Source organism: Ammospiza nelsoni, chromosome 9, assembly GCF_027579445.1.
Source record: "Ammospiza nelsoni isolate bAmmNel1 chromosome 9, bAmmNel1.pri, whole genome shotgun sequence".
NCBI lineage: Eukaryota > Metazoa > Chordata > Aves > Passeriformes > Passerellidae > Ammospiza > Ammospiza nelsoni.
Genome location: NC_080641.1, coordinates 17,685,831 through 17,709,441, shown reverse-complemented (window position 1 = coordinate 17,709,441; position 23,611 = coordinate 17,685,831). Strand labels below are relative to the sequence as shown.

Genomic DNA, 23,611 nt, shown 5'->3' with positions numbered 1-23,611 from the left:
TAACCTATGCTGAGAATAGAAGGCATCACATGAGGCATTTTGCAACCCCCCCAAGCATTTACCACTGTTGAAGCCTTCCCAGTTTGCTGAGTGTGACTGGGCTCCCCTAAACTGGACTCCCATTAACAGAAATTGTGAACAAAGGAAAACAAAGGAACGTTCTTATGCTATACAATAAGTTTGTTTTGAATTAAAAATTACAATTAGAAATAAAAAGGCCAGTATTGAATTAAAAATGACTACTTTCTTTAGTAATATTTCTCTGCAAGGTAACTGAGCTTCGAAGTGCTATTAAACAGCAACATTGACTAAACAGATGAGAAAAGGTATTACATCACTAAGTATTTTACTCATTACTTTTCCCAGTGTGGAAGAATTCTCTTGCTGAAGAATTTTACTGCAAATTTTCAAAGTCCAGACAGAAAAGTAATCTTTACCAGGATGTGCAGAGGGGTTATTACTCATCCCTTTTCATGGTTCCAATCATGAAAAATATTTAACATTCTATTTCTTCGAATAGCCCTTGGAGAAGATAAAAGGAGAACAAGTCTGTCAGAATCTTTTACTTCAATCAAATGGGAAGAGAGACAACAATGACTATGAGGTCACTATTTGAGGCAGAAGCCATAAAACTGGATACTTCTAACTAATTGAGCTGGAGTATAAAATGTGAAGATGAAATTTTAAAAGTATCATTAATTTGGCTATAACTCTATCATACAGAACTTTATAACAAAAAACCCCAACCCTCTCCAGCCCACAAACAACTAAATACATGAATACCATTACCTACTTAAAAAGACACTAAGTACTTTAGCTTTCAATCTCCTCCTTGTGTAAGTAAAATTACTCTGTCTTAAGTATTTCAAAGTAATTTCATTGCTTTCTTTCATACACTTCTATTTCCTCAATTTATTTTCTCAGTGATCATCAGATTAAAAAATATCCTAAGCCTTCACACTAAGCCCTGACCACAACAATATACTTGTAGAAAAGTAGACATTAGGCTGTGTTCTTCTGGTAGCCTTGAGTACAGTATGTTCTTTAAGGCAAGAAGAAAGAGTTTGAGTCACCCATACAGGATTGCCTGCATAAAATGCACAAATAAAAACAATATTTTGTGGCTTTACATTTTTTATTAGGAATAAATAAATCTGATAAAAATGAAATGGGTGATAAGCATGACATAACAGTCAAACCTTGCAAGAAATGACCTTTATATAAAAGACCCTTATAGCACAATAGAAATATTAATAGCACCTAACATGGACGTGCCACACTCCATACATTACCAGCTTTTCTCTTATTCAGTCTCAGCATCATGGATAGCAGGGACTCTACCTCTGGTAGCCTGTCTCACATCTTCACAGCTAAATGCAATAGACAACTTTGGTCTATAACTTTGAAGAATGCTCCTGTTTTTGATATCTAAAAAAAGGAGAAAATGTCCGTTTTGTGCGTTACAAATTCATTTTTAAGGCTATGTAACTATCTTTCCTTGTGTCTGTGTGAAACTTATGTGTTTAGAAGGTATTTATATCCAACAATTTTCTTCATATCTCCCATTAAATCATCAGTGCAATCTTCATGACCTGTTTATTTTACCTTAAAGCCACATAAGTTTTCTGTTCTGAAGTCATTAACTTGAACCTATTCATTATGTGCCTCGTGTCTGAGTTTAAGAAGTCCTTATATCTCACAGTATTTTTTAATATCTATTCTTTGTTGAATCTGATTAATCTATCAGATTCTAGTATCTGAATATCAATAACAGAATGCAAGATCATGATCAGCTTACTGTCAGGCTTACCTAATGAGAGAATAATAAAACAAGATCCTTCTTTTTTTATTTTGTTTTCTCTTTCTCATTTCATTTTACCAGACAGATGCTTTCTATAAGAATCAAAAATAACTGGAAAGCATTAAGGGCTGAAACTACTTTCAGCCTTTAAAAACATAGGATATTTTAGAGTATTAAGGCTTGATAGTTATAAATCAGTGTTGTCAGTAAGCATTTGAATAAATATGGCCTCTTCATTTACAGTTTGATAAAGAGTACCTGTGCAAGTAATTGCCAGAAAAAGTGGACTAGCAAAAGATTTAAGAGGTTAACTCAGTTAAACAACAAAAAGCTCTCTGGACATCTTACGCAGAAGCATTAAAGGCATTTTATTTGTATGTGATTTTTGCATAATCCCTTTTAGGAATTCAGATATTATTTGTTAAAATTAATTTATATGTCCAAAATAGAAGAACTATGAGTACTCCCCTCCAAAATTTCCCTTCAGATTCTAAATACTGCAGGTGTAGAGCAGTGGCACTCAGTCACACCAGCCTGACAATCATTATTATAAAAGGCAAAATAAAGATATTCCACCACCATATTCAGAAATTGTGACCTACTCAGTTTTACAGTCTGCTGTAGATGAAATTACAGCAATACAAAATGAAAGAAGCAACAACTAATTGAGACTGATATCAGCTGTTGAGAACTTTCAACCACATAACATTATATAATGCACGTAGCAAAGGGCACATGTTAGCAGAGACAGCTTGTGTAACTATTCAGTCTAATCCACAGAGTCTAAAGGCATATTTTAGCCATGGTTTCCTTTATTTAAGGTCCAGCAGCATTGAAGTAGGGTTCTCCAAGTAAGATTTCCACAAGTTAGAAAACCGGGCCATGGTAGCTCCATCAATGATGCGGTGATCAGCTGACCAACTCACATTCATTATTTGTGCTTTAACTACTTCACCTTTGCTATTAAACCGAGGAAGAACCTAAAAATAGGAGGAAGGACAAAACCAGACTTATTAAATTAAATACTTTCATTAGCAAATCTGCTTTTCCTTGGTTTCGCTAATTTGTTGACCTAAATTACAACATTTTGCTGAATTAGACAGACAGCAGTAGCACCATGCTAAAAACCAAGACCTTTCCATCACTCTTTGTGCTGTGCATTAGAATAAATTGCAAGCCTGCATAATAAACAGTCACAGCCTTTTTCCACCATCATGGAAATACTGAGGTAGTAAAAGCTTTTCCTGACTCCAAAGTTTCTTCCTGAATAGTTTATTGCACTGTTAGTTCTCAAAGTGGCAGTTTCCTTAAAGCACCTCTAAAAAAATGCTCAGAGGAAGAACATAGAAGTAATTTCAGTTAATACTAATTTCATTTCCAGCACTAAACTCCAATGTCTGTATTAAGGAATTAAAGCCTGAGATTCAGAAAATATAAAACTGGCTTCACATCCAAAATTCTGTATGGATTCAGCTACCTGGCTTATGAAATTGAACTTCATTTTCAGAATACTTCTCAAATTTTCCCTGGGCTGATAGCAAAACTGCTATTGCCATGTTGCAAAACTTGCAAAACTGTATTTATATTGTTTCTTGCTAATCCGAAGGCTAAACAAAGATGTAAGAGAAATACGAGAGGATTTTGGAAAATAAATATGAATCTTTGGTGTAAGAGACTTCTAATTAAACATTTGGTGTATGCATAGTCATTTAAAAACACCACAAACTTTTCAGTCATGAGCTATGTGTTTTCTCTGCAACAAAGACAGGCTCCATGTTCCATTTTCATTAAGATGACTTTAGCTAACACTCTCACCACTGAGACAAAGTGAATATACCTGTATCTTTCCAAATGCTCCAATAGCTACTTCAGGAGGCAGTATCACTGGTTTGGCATAAGTGCCACCAATCTAGAAAAGAAAAAGATGGGGGTATTATTTAACAGCTTTTTTAAAGCAGATTGCCCCTTGAATTAATTGCTACAGATTTTGTTCTTAGCATATTTAACTTCAGTAAAGCTGCATTTCAGAAGAAGCTCTCATTTTCCCCATACTTACTGTGCCAATATTTGAAAGGGTGAATGTTCCCCCAGTGAGGTCACTTGTTCCCAGCTGGCCTGCAGAGCCCAAGGACTGGAGGCGATTTAATTCCACAGCAATGTCAAACACACTGCAGACCTGAACATTTTTCACGTTTGGGACAATTAAACCTTGCTCTGTGTCCATTGCAACTCCAATGTTGTGTGAAGCCTGCAGCAAGTGCCATTAACCAGACATTAATATAAGCTGTCAACATAAAATGTATTTTAAGTAAAAAAACCACTTCAATCACGTTTTCCTTATCGATCCTTTGAACCTGGAAAGCGTTGTAGTTAGGAAGCAACTCCTGCATACAACTTTGAGGGGAGAAAAGGATATAATTTTTTTTAATTAGCCTCACATCTGCAAACTGTAAATTGATGTTGACAATTCCAACTTCAGAGAATACATAGTGCTTGAATCAATTTCACACTGAAAACATTGCACTTTAGGATGGTCATATGTGCAACAAAACTTAAATAGCATATTTTAAAGAGAACACTAAAATTGAAAAGAAGAAAAAAAGAAATTTGGTGTGTTCATAGTCATCTAAAAACTTTTCATAAACTTTTCAATCATGAGCTATGTAGTTTCTCTGCAACAAAGGGAGACTCCATGTTCCATTTCCATTACAGATGACCTTAGCTAACTCTCTTCTCATGTTTTGGAAGGAACATAAGGATGCTTAGAGATATTTATAAAACAGCCCCAAAAAAGTTTGTACTGCAAGGTGCAAGTACACATCACTTAAGAAAATAGATACTTGCTTCCCAGAAGTCTCAATCCAGCAGCTTGTATAAAAATATACAACTTTTATCAAGACTGTACTTTAATATGTAAGGGTTGAGTGTTGGAACAGTTGAACTACCATGCACAAAAAAAACCCCCCAAATTGTTGTATTATATTTCTTATTTTAAAAGCTTGGCCCATATTCAGGTGAAAAATAGGAAATTAATATATTAATATGCATTTTTGAGGCAAGTCTGAATAACAAAATGACTCTTACCTAACAAACTACTGAAATAAGGCCAACAATAAATCAAATTTAGATCTCAGAATCTGAACACACAAATTATTTTCCTGCACAACACCATAATTTTGGTTCTTGTAATTAGCTCAGACATTCTTAAAGGCCCCTGTTAGACATTACTTTTCACTTTCTGCTTACAATATTTATCCATAGTTTACAAACCTTATATGTGACATTTTGACAGTTCTCATCCAAAGAAGCATTAAGAATGGGATACTGCAGCAATCCCAGAGAGGCTGCCTATTAAATATAACAAAAGAAAACAAAACTGATTTTTATAGTTTATAAGCAGAGAGCTCCATGGAAAAGAAGTAATGGTAGGAGAAAATGTAGATTAATAACAATATGGAATAAGTGTTTTGGTAGCAAAGAACGATGATGCCTTTCACATGAGGTCAAAAAATACTGACAATTTCAAAAAATTGTTTTGTGTGATTCAAACACCTGGTGATGCTTATCTCTATATTAAATTATGCTGAAGGCTCTCTATCCTTTGCCATTACTATTTCAAAAAACTTCAATGACACCACATAACTCTAGCTGCAATTCCAACTGTAAATTGATAAGTGGCTCACTATACAAAAAAACAGTTTTCCTGTGATCTGCCATAACTCAGATGATAGATACATCTACAACAATCATCGAACAGATTTTGGCAAAACCCGTGTATAAGTACTCCAGAGGGCTCTGCTGCAGGCCTCACCTTTATGAAGAAAGGCATAAAGGAAAGCTTAACTCCACGCATTTCAGCTACAGGCTTCAGCTCTTCTCTCAGCTGAACAAGCTGAGTCAAATCAATCTCATCAGAATAACCAAAGTGGGGGATCTTCAGGGCTGCACTCATAGTCTTTACCATGGCCTTCTGAAAACCTGGAAAATATTCATTGTCTTCTTAAACAAAAAAAATGAGCTTCTGTGAAGTTATGGTGAAATTTCATCTGTTTCTATTAACCAAATTACACAACTTACAAAAACCAATCCAAAGCCAAAGCATAACCAAAGAAGAACAGCATAAAGAGCACTTACTGAGTTATTGAGTTCATAGAACTCAATTTTGATGACTGTAATATTTCAGATTATATTACTGCATCTCTCTCCTATGTATGTATAAATTTGAAATCATAATATGATATTCTGGATTATGCTTTCCAGCCTCTCCAAATAAACAATGCTTGAAAGGCACGCAAAAATTTTTAATCTTCCCCTTTCAATGTGATTTTTTGTTACCTTAGTGTCTTTTATGGCACTGCTCTCCAGAACAGGTGTGAATGCAACTCACATAATACTGCAGTATGCTTTTACTAAACACTGATAATCACTTAAGTTTACTGCACTTTGCCACTAATTGCGTAATGATTCCTAGCATGACAAATCCATGTTTAGAATTCCTACCTGTTTCAACATACTTGAAGAATGAGCAAGTACAACTTGCAGCCCAACTCCATCCAAACAAAACATGAACAAATATTTAATAAAATAATTTCAGCAGAGATGCTTCTTACAGAGAATGTTCTCCTGAATGCTCACTTGCATAACAACCACATGAAACACACTCCCATCAAAAGGAATCAGCTACTCACAGAGCAACAGGTCTACCATGACCATGGCCCCAAGACTGTATTCCATGATTTACCTGTTACAGGTTCAGTTTTATCTTTTCCTGCAAATGCAATGGGTCTGGAAACAGGTACGGGGATTTTGCGTGCTTTCTCCTTTGGAGCAGCTGGCACAGCCTCTGCTCTCCGCTGAGGTGGGGCAATTTCAGCCTTTGGCGATGGAGGCAAAATAGCTCCTGTTTGTTTGGCCAAGTAGTTGAGTATATCTTCTTTAAGGATTCTGTTATCCTTTCCTGTCCCAACAACTTCACTCAATTTAATCTGAAAAGTACATAACAAGCAGTGACAGTTTAGTTTTACAGCAACATAAAAATATCTTATATTATGAGCTATGGTTAAAAATTATTCCCATTTCTGATCCAACATATTTGCAGTCTTCTGTTCCTTTCTGTGGTTTATTAGGTATTCAACATAGTTCAAATCATCCAAAAGTCGCAGTAGGTATTTGACTGCATACTTCAAGCACAATCCTCTTCATTTCTACAATAATTTTCACACTGTAAAATGTATTTGAAAACAAGTGTTTCCTCTAGATCAGTACTCTTCTAGTCAGTCAAACTGCCATGTAAAAGCAGTAAAATGCAGCAGGACCTTATTCAGCAAACCTACATTGTTCTCCATGGCCAGGCGACGAACTGCAGGGGTTGCTAATGTTTTGTGACCTTTTATCTCTTGGTGAGTGTGCTCTTCATGAGACATAGGAGGTGTTTCAACAACATCTTCTTCTGAGGCAACACCTGCAAACAAAAAGAAAAAATTAACTTTACTACATTGTAAGCATTTGTTAAATTCCAAACTCAACCATTCTGTGACAGCTGAGGTTTTTACGATTTACTTTGAGTTAATGTGGATGGGAACACAGCTTGCTAAAGGCTGCTGCTTAAGCTAAATATTCAAGAGGAAATGGCTAGGAGATTTTAAACTTTAATAAATATCACAAATTATGCAAATTTCTTGACTTTATAAAGGGAAAAAAATCTTTGAAGATTTTCAGGAGGTAAAAGTAAGCTTCTCTGCCACTGTTTTATGACAGTAAACATAAAATATGCATGAGAAAAAGAATGGCTTACAATACCTTTTGAAGCATCAATTTCAATGTCCACCAGTGGTTTTCCAACAAAAGCAGTATCATCTATGCTGTAATGGAGTTTTCTGATGATGCCATCGTAACGACTGGTGATAGTAACAGAGGCTTTGTCACTCTGCACCTCACAGATGCTGTCAAACTGAGACACACTGTCACCTTCCTTTACGTACCTGGGAGGAAAGACAGGCTACTGGGAAACACAGGCAGTGTAAAAACCTGTTCTGTGCATTCCTTTGGTAAGTTCAATAACATACATCCTACAACATGGAAGTGCATTCCAGATGAGAAAACAAATTCTACCTACTGGATATGTTTGCTACATGCATTTTGTCTGACTGTCACAGAACTCTTTGTTGGGTGAAATGACAAAATGATTATGAATACATACATATTACACACATAGTACATTTACTTTAGTAAAGCAGAGTTTTCCTGTCAGATTATAAGGCATCTAAAAACAAGAATGAGCCCAGTTTAATCTGAATGCAAGGAAGTTGTTGGTTCCAACTTGTCAATATACAATCAGTTTTAGAAAGGAAATGGATAGTAGGGAGCACTGTCTTCATGCAAAGAGAGGCATTTGTACAAAGAACAAGGCCTTTCAACACTGCCTTCCTTCACTGTACACTTTGATTTTGTTTAATCCATTTATCACTGGCTTTTTGCAAACAATTTAGAAGTTCAAGTCTTTTACTAAAAGCAATAGAGGAGGGGTACAGGATAAAGTTATGTTAATTCTTTAGACTAACCATTTGTTTCTAAAGCTAAGTAAACACAACAAAAGACAGGCCACCTGAACACAAAAAACATCAACCACTGAAGGAAAAGCCTACATACAGATGCATCCCTTTCCTTCCAATTTTTCCGCTCACAAATATATGAGACTGAAAACAAACAAAATAAAAAGCTCAGTATGTACAAGGTTCTAAAATGTGCAAAATGAAAACTGAAAAACTTCACTAATAACCAAAAAAATATTCTCACATAAGTCATTGATCACACAGCTAAAGCTGCTAAACTATCTGCCGATTTCTTAGTGTATTTTCAGGAAAGCAGAGCTTACCATTCTTTTACAGTCACCTCTGTAATTCCTTCTCCAATGTCAGAAAGCTTAAACTGGACAATTTGGCCACATGAAACTTGAAACAGAGAAGAAGAAAATATAGCATGTTTAATATTAAATACAAGCTACCAGACAGAAAAATCTGAATGCATCAGAAATAATCCACATACCAGCCATATGCAAACCTCTAACATAACACTCATAAAATAGCAAAATAAAAGAAATTATTTTATTATGAAAAAGATTACCAGCAGATGTTCTGAATAATCGCTGTTGATGACTAAACTTGAAGGCAGATTTGTCAAACACGCACACATATTTTGATTTTATAAAGCGAATGCTGCTGCACGATCTAACGCGATGAATGCAAACCTGGGGAGAAAATCTCAAGGGTTAATACAGTGGAGGTAGAGCCCATTTAATATTCCCCATCTAACAGTCAGACTAAAATAGTTTCATTCTAGTCTATGGAAGAGAAGTTCTTATGGAACACAATTACACTGAATACATTCTTGAACATACAGTAAGCTTTACATTAGCAAAAGCTTCACCAGGTTTTAGCTGCTTTCACTAACACAACACATGGGGAGATCAAATCACAGTGACATAACCAATTAACAAAAATCATGACAGCATTTGGTGAGTGATTCATTGCCATTGTTTCTCTCAGGAATTAGCTTAATCAGGACAGGCACACAAAAAGCACACACACTATCAACCACAGCAGACAGCTGAAATACTCCTATCCAGGATGAATGCTGGAAGGTTTCCCTAGAGTACACAGAAAACCAGCATATTTGTCCCATCAGAGGTTAATCAGAAGTACTAATCAGAAAGGAAATTCACACCACAGGGCCCAGAGAGTTGCCCTTTCATTTTTGTTCCTATATAGGAAGCAATCATCTTCAAGTAAACATCACCTTAAATCAGCTTCAATGATATTTTGTAATAACTAGCCATGAGATGGTTTTCTTTTATGGTTATGATTATAACCAGAAATCAACTCTAAAGAATTTTCTGGAAGATTTTTCAGACAAAACTTTATGTTTTAAAGCCTCTTCTAATCAGTCATGATTGTGATCAAGCAAAGTTGGTAGTGCTTGCATCGACATAAACAGGTATTTTATTAAGCTCAACACAAGTTAGTTCAGACACAATCTTATCCAGTAAAATTTATTAAATTTCATGTAATTTTGGTGTTATGTTGTCTTAAGAGTGCTGTATAATTTATAAAAATAACAATTTCTCTGTAGATTCTATCTCTAACTAATTTAGAGATATGAAAAAAATTCAGGTGCTACAATGTACCTCAAGTAGCTCAAAACTGTAAAATTTAAAATTATCTTCTTAGAGAAGCCAGAAAACAGCATATCTGCATGGGAAAGTTCATTTTAACTTCTTGTTTAAAAAATCCTTTCAGTAATGACATAGCATATGAAACTTCTTGTTTCCCTCCCCACACCCCAAACTGTTTAACTATTTGCTATCAGTTTTCAGTGTTTAAAAAGTACATTATTCAGCAGGCCATACAATTCTGAACTGACAACGTACTCATTTTCTGTATTATTTAACCCAGCACTGCGAGTTATATTTAATATTCTCTTTCTTTAAAGAAAAAACATTTATACAACACAGTCTATCATGATGGACACAACAAAGTTCTATCATTTGTGTTACCTTTCAGTTGCCTGACACTAAGATGGTACCTACTGATTTAGAATGAGTATTTTTCTAATTCCGATAACAAGCAAATAGAAAATCTTTTCATTAGTCCTCCAAACAACTTTCCATATTCAATAATCAGGTAACACGGCAATTTCAAGCTATGAAAAATCATACTCTAGCAATACATTTAAGTTCACATTAAATTGCAAAACTGGTATACAATGTACATCTTCACAATCCTATTTTTTCTGCTCTCTTTAATTCTGGGTTTCTTCCCACTTGAAAATTACATGTTTACATAAAAATGTTACCAAAAAAATTGTTCAACTAGATCTTTTTGTCACAAACTTGCAAAAACTCTCTTTTCCCTTTACATGATCTTAAATGAAAAACATTCAGTATTTACCTGCGAAGATGATCACAAGGAGCACATCAAATCTCTGAACTATTTCTAAATGTGAAGTTTCACAATGATTTCCATGTGATTTTTAACCTTTGGTTACCAATGCAGGTAGAGAATTAGTAATGTCACTCCCAAAAAAGAGACTGGTGTTGTTATTGATGAGTCACCATGCTGTTTCATATTATATCTGTAGGAAAAATTCAAAACTACTGCATTTTTAAAACTGAAATCTTTCTGCTTTTCAGTTTTGCGCATTCTCTACCAAAAAATTGCTGTGCTAGTATGTTAAAGTAATAACACAGGACACAATCTCTTCATAGAGCAGTGTTCCTTACAAATAAAGAAAAAATGAAAATCCATAAAACAATGAGACTGTGCTTAAAATTTCAGCATTTAATCACCATAATATTGGTGTAATGCCAAGCAAGGAAATAAAAACGGCACATAAAAGACAAAATTAGCTCTAATATCCATAGCATACCACCTATACAGTTTGATGTCTGGAAAAATCTATCAGTTAACCCCAAAGATAACTGCTAGTACTAAGCTTGTTAACGTGGCTCCTATTACACTAAACAGCAACTTAAAGCAACACTGCCACAGCACGGTAACACCTTCCCTGTGCAAGCCTGGGATGTGCAGTGACTCTGGCAAAAAGGAGCTGAGGGCCACTGAGTCCTCACTGGGACTGAGGCAGCCAAGGGGGCAGCTGAGGGCACTCACGGGAGCTGCTTTGCCTCTCAGGTTCAGCTTTGCTTGTTTCCTTAAAAACAAGCCCACTCCAGCTGTCTAAGTTACCACTGATCCTGAAAATGTATGCTGGCCTCAGACCAAAATAGTTTTAAGCAGCTGCAGAGAACTGATTACCTGATGGAGTAACACTAAATTTCCAAGTCAAATTGAACAGTTCATGCTCACAGGCAATGACTTTGCATTAAAGGATATTGCCCTGCTGAACTTTCTTGACTTCTGTCCCACTGAGTCATTTTAGAACATTTCCTCACACTGGATGGGTTTTGCATACATATTCTATATTTCCAAGTCTATAGCTACCTATATACTAAAGCAACATCCCTGGTAATGTGCTTTAATCAGATATCATCCCTCATCCAAATACCTGGCACATGTCCCAGTGTCCAGGTAATTGCCATTTCCCTACCACTTCACACAACGGCTCCCTGGCTCAGATTCAAAATGTTCTTGCAGGAAACACACACTATAAACGAGCTAGTTCTATAGTTCAGCATGCACACAGATAAGATGAGTGTTTTCATCTTATCAGAAGAAAGATAAGATTAAGAGTAGAAGGTTAGAAATACCACTTAAAAGAAAGTGCTATTTTTAATGCTCTTAATTAGTAAAATTGTTTATAAATACTTATAAGTTACTGGCTGAAAACTGGAATACAAAAGTGTCATTTAAAAATTCCTCATCATTATGCTTTAAAATTACAAAATGAATTATTAGAGAAAAAACATACTAGAAGCTGGAATGGATCCTAATTTTGTTTCTAAATTTCAAAAATTTCTCGGACATCCCACAAAATAGGGATGACATAATCAGAAAACAACGCTCTTCACAATAGCAAGAAGACTGTGATACAAGAAGACAGAAGAAAGCATGAACTAAGTCTATGTTCACGAAATTTTAAGTACGTCAAAAAGGCAACCAAGTAGATTCACTTCTTGTGGTAAGGTATCTCAACTACTTTTCAACTATCAAGGCTCCTGGGATTCAAAGAAACACGTTTCCCTTTTTTGTAGGTGTATCCACACCGTCTCCGGGCAGATGCGGTATGCAAAGGGAGCTGATGCGCGGGCGGAGAAGCGGTGATGGCAGAGCAAGGCATAGGCAAAGCAATAATGGGATGACTTAGAAGTAACAGAAGAGGAGGATGTCACTGTCTTATTACAGAAAGGCACACGTTTCTTTCCCAGGGAGCATGGGCAAGGGCAGCGCGGGGGGAGAGGGTGCCAGCTCTGGGGGTCCCCGTGCAGCGCGGGGGGCGGTCTCAGGCACTGCCGGGGTCCCGTCACCTGCGCGGAGCAGCGGGAGCGCACAGCCGGGAGGGAGCAGAGGCGCTGCCCGGCCCCGGACGCCGCCGAGGCAGCAGCTCCGCGAGCGCGCCGTGTTTGCAGAGGCGCGGAGCGCGCCGTGCGCCCGCCGGACGGCAGGAACGGGGCTCGGGGATGCCGCGAGTTATCTCTCCCCCCCGGCCGGCCGGGAGCGCCGCAGCCCGCGGGGTCCCCGTTCCCCTTACCAGGCGCCCCGCGGCTCGGCAGCTGCTCCTCAGCGCGGTCACGGCCGCCATCTTACCCCGGGCGGAACGGCCCCGCACACACCCCCGGCACAGCCAACCGGCGGCGGCCGCGCCTCGACAGCCAACCAGCAGCGGTGGGGCCCGGCCCGCACACGCCCACGGGAGGGACCGCGAGAGGGTTCGCGTGCGGGCCAGAGCCGCGGGTGGCCGTGCACGGCGTGCAGCTTCTCCGGGCCGCGGTAGCGGAAACGGCAGCGCGAAAAGCCTGGCCATTCCCTGTACACGTGTAATAAAGTCCCGAGTGAGCCTGCCAGAACAACACGCCCGTGTCTGTGGTTCTGCGTGCAGGGTGATTGTAACCAGGTGGGGATCGACCTCTTCGCACAGGTGACGAGCGACAGGGCATAGTCTTAAGATGCGCCAGGGGAGGTTTACGTTGAACATTAGGAAAAATCTCTTCACAGAAAGGGTGATTAGACATTGGAACGGGCTGCCCAGGAAGGAGGTGGAGATAGAACCCCAGAAGAGTTTAAGGAAAAGACTGGACGTGGAACTTAGTGCCACGATCTGATTGACATGGTGGTATTCATTTATAGGCTGGACTTGATAATCTCAGAGGTCTTTTACAACCTAATTCATTCTGTGATTCTGAGGAAAAGTAGCGTGAAACGAGGAGAGCAACAGTCCGGCTGCTCTCCTCCGGCGGCAGCGCTGTACCCACGGCTCTGATCTCCCAGGAGCCGCGGTTGTCACCGCTCCGGCCCTCAGGACAAGGGAGAGGCACTGCCTCCTGCGGGACTCGGTCAGTACCGCGAGGACAATGGAGCTAGTCCCAGCCCCCGCCGGATAGCCGGGCCCGCCGGCTGCTCCTCCCCGCGGCGGAGCCGCCCCGACCAACCCGCGGAGGGCGGGCGGGCAGGGAGGCACCTCCGCTCTGCGCCTGCCCGGCACCGCCGCCCGCCCCGGTACTGCAGCATCCCGGGCCCGCCGCCGCCGTCAAACACTCTTAGCCCGGGGCTGTTTCGCCGAGGGCTCGCCGTGTTTAGGGCCCCGCCGGGATCCCATCGGCGCGGCCTCTGCGAGATACACCGCTCATCGCCAGCCATGGACGGGGACAGGGTGGAGATAGACGGCGGGATCATGGAGGGGGTGAGCGCCAGCGGGCCGCGGCTTCCCTGGCCCCGGGCAGCGGTACGGGCCGGCCGGGTGTGCGGGATGCGCCGTAGCGCCTGACGAGCCCATTTCTCCGTGCAGGGCGGGCAGATCCTGCGGGTGTCCACGGCGCTGAGCTGCCTGCTGGGGCTGCCGCTGCGGGTGCGCCGGATCCGCGCCGGGCGCAGCCAGCCCGGCCTCAGGTGAGACCCTCCCCGGGCGGTCCCGGGGCGCTCAGCCGGTCACTTACGGCGTGTGGGGCCCTCCCGGGCTGGGGCACGGCCACGCAAGGCCTCGGCTGCTCTCGTCTGAAACGTTTGCGTTTCCATTGCTTTAAAAGAGCCTTTTTACTAAAATATCCTGTCTGTGGCTCTCAAGGAGTGAGGGGGAACGCTGCGGCATGAAGCGCGCTCGGTTCTCTTGCCGGTGCCCTCAGCTCGGTCCCGCCCGGGCCGCAGGCGGGGCAGGTGAGGGCGCGGCCCGGGGAATGGTTCCACAGGTGCTGAGCGGAACACGCTTTGAAACGGGGAACACACTGATGTAATGCTGAGCAAAACACAGCTTACCGAGCCTACAGTGCTAAGAACAGATAGGGCATATCCTAATGCTGATACAGTTAGCGTATTTCCAGTGTTAAAAACAGTTGGTGTATTTCCTATTTAGATTACCCTAACAAATGGAAACAAGCACAAGACAAGTACATAGCAAGCCTGTTAACTGTCTTGTAGCCCTGCAGCTGGTTCTGGCTCAGCCAGTATTGCCATCATTATCCCACTGCATTTCTGTCCAAGCATTTATCACATTAGGACAAGTGGCTGCTCTTGCATCTCATCTATGTGTCTTGGGCCCATGCTAGTGGAAAAGATCCAGAATCCTGCATATCCCAGTATGGCCTGAATGCCACTCTTTTGCTCCTGAGGACTCAGAAGTACTGCAGCAACCAGAGTGAATTTCTGATCCTTGTCTGATCCAAAATTTGCAGTTGTAGTTTTTTAGTGTGTTTAGTGGTTATTTTAATGTAACAGAAGCACGTGGTCTACTTGTATGTGTCTTTAACTGTGCATTGTCACTCTAAGACCTCAGCATCTGTCTGGATTGGAGATGATTCGAGATTTGTGTGATGGGAAGCTGAATGGTGGAGAAATTGGCTCAACAGAAATAACCTTCACTCCTGGGAAGATCAAAGGTGGAACCCACATAGCAGATACAAAAACAGCAGGGTATGTCTTTGTACACTAGCTTCTGATAACTTTAAAATTGTCACAATAGATGGGGTGGGGGAAAAAAGAACATTTATGCTTTGGTAATGACCCCAGGATATGTGCTGCCTGAGCCAGATTTATGTGAGCAAAGAACCTGTAGTATAGGTAGGATATGCAGGAAGTACATGTGAAGTTTAAAAGTATGATTGATATAAAAGCTGAATTCTTGGTTCATGTCATGGAAAAAGCAGCTTTAAAACTTCAGGTGTAATTTCCTCATGTTAGTGTGCTACATACCAAACCAAGTGCATTAAATTAAATGAGTATCTCACATCCATGAAGTCTGAAATAATCACCATATAATAAAGTAAATTTTGACATTTTACTTATGCTCATAAGTAGCACAGTATGTCATATTGCTCTTTTGGAAATGGGACATATTCCATCCATGTATTACATTGTTAGTGCTGCCTAAGCCTTTTCTACTACCTAAACCCACAGTTTTCATAGTCCCATCACTATACTAAGGAAGATACATAACTTTATTTCAAACAGAACTATTAAAGATGCAATTAATGTGAAATGAAAACTTTCATATTTAGGCTTGGTAAGGACATGAAGTTTTAAAGTAGTATATTTTAAGACTGATAAGTTTATAGATAATTTTAAAAATAAAATGCAAAAGTAAATGTTCTAGTAAAATGTTCCTTGATGTATAATGATTCTGTGGAACTGTATGGATTATGAGTGTATGACATTTGAGTGTGTTATTATTGCTTTCAGGAGTGTGTGCCTACTGATGCAGGTAGCAATGCCCTGTGTGCTGTTTGCTGCTTCCCCATCAGAGCTTCATTTAAAAGGTGGGACTAATGCGGAGATGGCTCCCCAGATAGACTACACAGTCATGGTAGGGAGAAATTCCTTTGCCTTGGTGCATCTTCCCTGAGTATGTGTGCAATGTCACTGCTGTTCCTCTGTTACTCTTACTGCAAATCTATTTGTGATTATGGAATTAGGCATGGAACATAACACTGTTAGTGTACTGGCTGTAGAGAGCAATCAGTGTTTCATAGAATTTCCTGAAATGGCAAATAGTCTCTTTGGTTTCAATTATTACAGAAAATTTCACTTAAAATTTATTCTTTTTTCTAGAAGTGCTGTGAATTACTCTTCTTTTTTTCCATAAGGAAATCCTTTTACACAAAGTGACATTGAAAATGAAGTATGAGGAATGTCAAATAAGCTATATGGATGAGACTAACTTTTTTTTTGATAATGCAACTGAAATTTTTGTGTTGAGCTCTTTTTTTTTTCTTCTAAGATTGTATAACATAGTGGGAAATTATCAATGCAAAATAAATTCACTCTTATATGTTTCTTTTTCAGGTTTTCAAGCCAATAGTTGAAAAGTTCAATTTCACATTTAATTGTGACATAAAGAGGAGGTGAGTTGCGGAGCAGTGCAGCAGAGCTGGGCCTTACTGAACCCATGTGTGAGCAGAGGCACACAAGGGGCTCTCAGTCAAGCTGAGGGGTGAATTTATAATACATGAACTAATCTGCATTAGCTGCCCCTGTGTGTACTGTCACCACATGATGAATGGACAGGGTTCTTGGCTGTCTTTTCTTTTCATTGCTGAGTCTACAGCTGCTGTGTAATGTTGCCTGTTGGCTCCCCTGAGGGGAGCACATGCTGACCAGGCAGTGCATTACTGAGCTTTTTCCAAGGAGCAATTGGGTTGGTGTTAGGAAGTTAATAAGATGTTCATTACAGAGGATTACTGTTAGAGAGCCTAATTCCATTATAAGGGTTTCTAAGGCACACATCAAGAAAATTGGTATGTACAGTAACAGGGAACATAAAAATGTATAGTAAAATGTATGAAGAGCCTCCTGGCCTTTTTCTTGGTTTCCTTGTGATCATTGCATTTAATTATGTCCAATTACTGTTTCTAAATAGGGGCTACTATCCTCAAGGAGGTGGTGAAGTTGTAGTCCAGATGTCTCCAGTCAAAGAGCTGAGCCCAATAAACTTAACAGAACGTGGCACAGTGACAAAGATTTATGGAAGGGCATTTGTTGCTGGAGCACTGCCTATCAAAGTAAGTGCTTATCATGGCTCTGGTGGCATCCAACTTTATATAGCTATATAAAATTGTATGCAATCTGCTCAACATTCCTCTGGTTTCCTGCCACAAGCTAAGCAACCTTATTAAATGGTTTCAATTATTCAGGCTGCAGAATATTATATTGGACATACCTAAAATTTATTAATTGTACGGCAGTGTAAAGCTAAAATGGGAAATGAAAGCAGTATCCTCATCCTTCATAGGACTATTCACAAGTCTTTGGCATGTATTGAGGGATGTCTTATGATTTATGTATTCTTCATATTCATGTGCATTATTTTAAATCTGAAATTAGGGCCCTTGTGCATAAATTTATGAGCACTGTAATAGGTGGAGGCCAGTCTACAACAACCATTGCTAAGGGTATTAGAACAGGTTAAGGGTAGGTTTAACCAAAAATAAAAGGAGATAAATTTGCTCCTTTATATCTCCTCTTTTCTATTCTTCTGTCTTGAGTGCTGGGATCTCCTTGAGGTTCCTTCTCACATACAGGCTAGGAATTAATAGAGGAAGGAAGAGAAGCTGAGTTACTTTTTGAAAAGCTATGGACTGCTGGTTTTGGTCTTAAAATCTCCAAACCTGTGAATATAGCTGTGATTAGATCACAGGAATGGGATAAGCTCCCTATGTCCCCATTTGCTTGCAATGTAAAATTGTTATTTTGTGTATTCTGTCATACAGAGTATATTCTGTACAATTGTGGGGTGGAGTTTTTGCACTTGGTTTTGGGATGAGTTATTTTTAGAATTGAAAGTTTTGTGAGAAGACTAAAATAATTTTTTTTTTCTCTATGAATGAAGAAAAGTTCATTAATTTCTATTGATACTGATTTCTACATACATTTCTATAACTGTCATTTTTATAGGATCTAATATTCTAATATGGTAGAAAAACTTTCAGGAAAAAGATCATGCTCAGATCCTGCTTATAGGGGTGTATAACAATCCTTTGTTTTTCTAGTTAATAAAGTAGCCCCTTTATTCAGGGATTGACTGTAATAGTTGAATTTATGAGGAAAAAGCATTGCTATATTACATAATTTAACTACTGGATTTATATCTTGTCTTGTTAGCTGGCAAAAGACATGTCAGCAGCAGCAGTGAGGTGCATCAGAAGAGATATCAGAGACCTCTACATTAACATTCAGCCTGTCAGAGAACCTGATGATCAAGCTGTTGGGACTGGAAGTGGAATAATGTGAGTCCAAGCTTTCTATTGTTATCTCTGATCTTGTTGGTTAATTAGCTAGGACCTGATTACATATCTGATAAATAAACTGTAATATGAGTGATTTTGATTTTAATTATTTTTGATTTTCTGCTTAGTATTGTTGCAGAGACCTCAACGGGTTGTTTGTTAGCTGGGTCATCACTTGGCAAGAGAGGTAAGACTTCTGTGAATTCTTTGAGACTCAATATACCAATAACAAATAGGAATCTGAAGTATCACCCGTTTAAAAATCTGATGCTCTGAATGTTTCAGTGGTGTCCCTCAGGGGTCTGTGCTGGGGCCAGTTCTGTTTAATATTTTTATTGATGACATGGATGAGGGTTTAGAGTCCTTTATTAGCAAATTTGCAGATGACACTAAGCTGGGAACGTGTGTTGATCTGTTAGAGGGACAGAGGGCTTTGCAGAGGGACTTGGAACGGTTGGATGGATGGGCAGAATCTAATGGGATGAGGTTCAATAAGTCCAAGTGCCGAGTCCTGCACTTAGGCCACAATAACCCCCTGCACCGATATAAGCTGGGGACAGTGTGGCTGGACAGTGCTCAGGTGGAAAGGGACCTGGGGGTGCTGGTTGACAGTCGGCTGAACATGAGCCAGCAGTGTATCCAGGTGGCCAAGAAGGCCAATGGCATCCTGGCCAGTATCAGGAACAGTGTGGCCAGCAGGAGCAGGGAGGTCATTCTTCCCCTGTACTCAGCACTGGTGAGGCCTCACCTGGAGTATTGCGTCCAGTTCTGGGCCCCTCACTTTAGGAGGGACGTTGAGATGCTTGAGCGTGTCCAGAGGAGAGCAACGAGACTGGTGAGGGGCTTGGAGCACAAGCCATATGAAGAACGACTGAGGGAGCTGGGGTTGTTCAGCCTGGAGAAAAGGAGACTCAGGGGTGACCTTATCACTCTCTTCAGCTTCCTGAAGGGTGGCTGTGGTGAGCTGGGGGTCAGTCTCTTTCTCCGGGCAACAACAGACAGAACAAGAGGACACAGTCTCAAGCTGCGCCAAGGGAGATACAGGCTAGAATTAAGGAGGAAGTATTTTACAGAAAGAGTGGTCAAATACTGGAATCATCTACCAAGGGAGGTGGTAGAGTCACCATCCCTCGAAGAGTTTAAAAAAAGACTGGATGTGGCACTTGGTGCCATGATCTAGTTGAGGTGTTAGAACATGGGTTGACTCGATGATCTTAAAGGTCTCTTCCAACCTAGAATTTCTGTGATTCTGTGAAATATATGCTTTTAGAAATAAAGGACAACAGAAATCAGCAGATTTAAAACACAGTAAATGGAAATTTACAAAAATTACAGAACTGTTAAGTTTACCTTGTATCAGAATGGAGAATCACTGGAAATATTTCTGAAACTTCAGGAGCATAGACTTTGTTTTAACATATGTTTTTCTGACTAAATGAAGCTGCTTTTTTTCCGCTGCTTAGGAAATATAAACTATATATAAGCATAAGATGGGAAGATGGGATTTTTTTTTTTAAAGCAGACACTTGAGGCAAGAGCATTAGTTTTAAAGATAAGATCTAAAAAGTTGACAATTTCTTGGGTTGTTTTCTGGGTGTTTTTTTCTTTTGTACTTTTAAAACTTTAAATAGTAATTTTCAGCTTTCTGATTCCTCTCTTAGGAAAGAATGCTGACAAAGTTGGCATTGAAGCAGCAGAGATGCTGCTTCAGAATCTTAAACATGGTGGAACTGTGGATGATTCTCTGCAAGACCAAGTAAGGTTCCTACATGTGTTCACATGAAGTTGAAGTAGCAAGAACATGCATGCACTATTTGAAAACAATATAGATCTGAATAGGGAAGGGACAAGATGTTAGTACTCTCAGAGATGTGTAGTCACAAGATCACTAGGATTAGCAAATTACATACAGTTTTTAGGAACCACAAATGCTTTTAGCATTGTACCAACACCCTCAAATTTTGCCTTTCTGTAACCCTCCGTAAGTATGGAAGACAGAGGCAGGAACTTGCTTCTATTTGGCATTCCATGTGGTGCAGTGATAATAGCTCCCTCCTTACATATATAGAATGATACTCAGGGAAGGTACTAGGGAATATCTAGAACATGCTCCCAATTATCTTACTCCCCTAATTTCATTTGAGAATGAAGGCCCTCCACTGCCTTATCTTAGCCTGATAAGAATCTTGGTCTGGTTTAGCTAGGATGATGCTAGCTCTTAGCTGTAAACACCTGGGCACACATGAATATTATGTAGTATAATAAATATTTGGGTCTTGGACTCAGCCTACTTTTTTCAAAGCGTGCAAGTACTGTTGATGGGAACAAGCCACAGCCAGAGTCACTGTGTATGGGAACTGCACAGAGTTAATCACACCTGGCAGTATTCTTGTCATGGTGATGGTTTTAAGTCAAATCAAAGTGTTTGGGGTGTCTCTCTGGTGAATATGTGATCAGGAAGTGTTGGAATTGAAAGTACCTCTTCCTGAGATTCTCTCCATAGAAGTAAACTACTAATCTGGAGTTTGATGTGGCTTGGGGAAATTTTGGGGCAATACAGTGGGGGAGAGCAAAGTTAATTGTAATAACAGGGATTCAGGGCCAGGAATTCAGTAATAGGAATTCAGGGGCTACTGTGGAAAAATACCCCTTCTGTAATAGGTATTACAGTAGCAATCTCCAAACTTCTGGAGCCATGGATCACTCTTCAAACTCAGCTTCATGAACTTTTATCAAACTTAGAAGAGAAAATTTTTATATTTACACAAATTTTGCATGTTTTAGTTGGGGTTTTTTAATCAGTAAATTCCTTGAATCTGAAGAATGGCTTAATAATTACCTTTCCCTCAATTTCAGCTGATCATTTTTATGGCATTAGCAAAAGGAGTGTCTAAAGTGAAAAGTGGACCAATTACACTGCATACTCAAACAGCTATACACTTTGCAGAGCAGCTAACAAAGGTGAGTCCAAACATTCAGGAAGTTTTACCTTTCATTTTCTTCCAGTAGCTTGGCAGTGTACAGTTCATCAGGCAGTGTGAGCTGAACTTGATCATGGAGGAGAAGCATTGATGAAACAATTGCTGTAGTATTTACCTGGGAGTTTTCCTGTACAAAGTGAGCCTACTCTAGATTTAAAGGCTTTTAGAATGGTTAGATACTTTTACCATATTTATTTAAATGTTTTTTTGAATTAAATCTGTCAAAGCTATAATATACATAAACATGTGGCAATACAATTATTTGACATGAGATACTCAATATTGTGTATGTGATAACTTAATCGGTGATGCATTTCTAATCCTCTTCTAGGCCAAATTTACTGTGACAAAGTCAGAAGAGGAAGACCCTGGTAATGATACCTATATCATTGAGTGCCAAGGAATGGGGATGATAAATTCAAACTTAAAATGCTAAAAAAAAAAAGAAAAAAAGAAAGGCAGCAAGCTGCCAAAAGCAACATTCAACATACCTCAGTGATGTATTGCACTACACTTCATTGGATGTATGATCTGCCTGAAGAGGAGGAGCCTTCTGTCACATCTGAGTGATTTAACTTGAAGGTTGACATCAAGTTTTTCCTTGGTATGATGAAAATCTGTCATGTGAAAATGAAAACTTTACTTTGTTTTTTTTTACTATTAGCAGCAAAATGAGTAGCAACAGGACAGCAAATAGCATATACTGTATGTATGCAAGAGCTTCAGCTGGAGGCTTTGAACTTTACCTGAGTAGAAAATAACTATAGAAAATAACTATTTTAGTTCAGTATTTCTTTCACTTTTAAAAACTGCAAGTTCTGTTCTCTGGAAACCTTTATGTTATGAGGTACATGGAATTAAATGCACCATCAAATCTGTATTGCTGTTCTTCCTTAGCCATTTGCTAAATAATAAAGCAGTAGCACCCTATAACAGGCTGATATTTATATTTGCTGGTATCTCAGCAGGTTGTGCTTGGGAAAGGTGGATATAAAATAAATTTTCAGAAGCATAGTTTCTTTTTCTCCCTGTGGAAAGAAGAGTCAATGCATAAGATACTCTTTTAAATCTTTTTTTTAATCTATTTTATGATAGATGCTCAGGCAAGCTAAATCAATATACCACATTACAGCCCAGACACCAAGAATTGACTCCATGATATGATTTTATTTTCTAGCTGCAGTTGCCCTTGTCACTTAGCATACTAACTGAGGCTACATTTTCACTGAGGTGGTGCTCTTTTTGAAGGGAGTACTTAATTTCAGCTGAGATTAGGGTGCTGTTGAACACACATACACACACAGTACCCATGTGTGTGGACATGGAGTACTGTAAATGCATACAAATTGTGTAGGCATATAAAATCCAGGTGTGTTATCCCCTATCTGGGCATTAAGTAAAGAAGAGCTTCTACCAGGCTGGTGTTGAGGTGTTGATCATGCTACAAAAACTTTCTCTGAAGTAGAAGGAAGGTGAAATGAGAAATAGGGCACAACTGGTTTTGCATATGAAGACCCCAATCAAGGAGTTGGAATCACTTAACCAAAACTGTATAAATGCACTCTGGAAGCTTGAACTGATTTTCAAGTTCCCCAGCCCATCCTGCAGCCGTTGTTCTAAGTTTTTTTTCCTCAGTTGGGACTATTGAATCTAACTGCTGAAGATGCAACTTGGAGGTATTGTTTGCTGTACTAATTGACATAATTACTTACTTAATGCATTACTGTACATTTCTAATACCAGGAAAATCCCTTGCTAATATCCAAAAAAGTTCACCAACTATCTACTTAACAGTATCGTTCGTCTTAGGGTTTTCCCTGTATTGCAAAGGAATGCTATTAATTTCCAACTAATTATTTTTCTCTAGTACTGGGAGTAGTCTGAAGGGGGCAATAGTCACCTGCTGAAGTAGTTTTGGGACACAGACTCGACATCCTTTGAAGAACA

The 23,611-nt window shown here is 39.5% G+C and overlaps 2 protein-coding genes across 4 annotated transcripts; one reads left to right on the top strand and one right to left on the bottom strand.

The window, feature by feature from the left end:
* Positions 1-1,116: 1,116 nt before the first annotated feature.
* On the bottom strand, positions 1,117-13,075 carry DBT (dihydrolipoamide branched chain transacylase E2). Of its 3 annotated transcripts, none has more exons than XM_059478410.1 (11): positions 13,004-13,075; positions 8,924-9,047; positions 8,676-8,751; positions 7,601-7,782; positions 7,135-7,262; positions 6,543-6,786; positions 5,613-5,779; positions 5,072-5,149; positions 3,858-4,049; positions 3,639-3,710; positions 1,117-2,781 (listed from the first exon to the last, which is right to left on the bottom strand). In XM_059478410.1, exons 1-11 carry the CDS (start codon positions 13,052-13,054, stop codon positions 2,614-2,616), a joined length of 1,482 nt encoding a protein of 493 aa, XP_059334393.1. In that variant the 5' UTR covers positions 13,055-13,075; the 3' UTR covers positions 1,117-2,613. The 3 variants fall into 3 exon arrangements, with proteins under 3 accessions (XP_059334393.1, XP_059334395.1, XP_059334394.1); XM_059478412.1 differs by lacking the exon at positions 13,004-13,075 and adding an exon at positions 10,747-10,925; XM_059478411.1 differs by lacking the exon at positions 5,072-5,149 and having other exon boundaries at positions 13,004-13,054.
* Positions 13,076-13,938: 863 nt separating this feature from the next.
* On the top strand, positions 13,939-22,597 carry RTCA (RNA 3'-terminal phosphate cyclase). The gene is made up of 11 exons (XM_059478709.1): positions 13,939-14,152; positions 14,258-14,358; positions 15,232-15,375; positions 16,141-16,264; positions 16,744-16,802; positions 17,318-17,459; positions 18,559-18,683; positions 18,812-18,870; positions 20,345-20,439; positions 21,540-21,644; positions 21,996-22,597. Exons 1-11 carry the CDS (start codon positions 14,108-14,110, stop codon positions 22,098-22,100), a joined length of 1,104 nt encoding a protein of 367 aa, XP_059334692.1. The 5' UTR covers positions 13,939-14,107; the 3' UTR covers positions 22,101-22,597.
* The last annotated feature ends 1,014 nt before the right edge of the window (positions 22,598-23,611 follow it).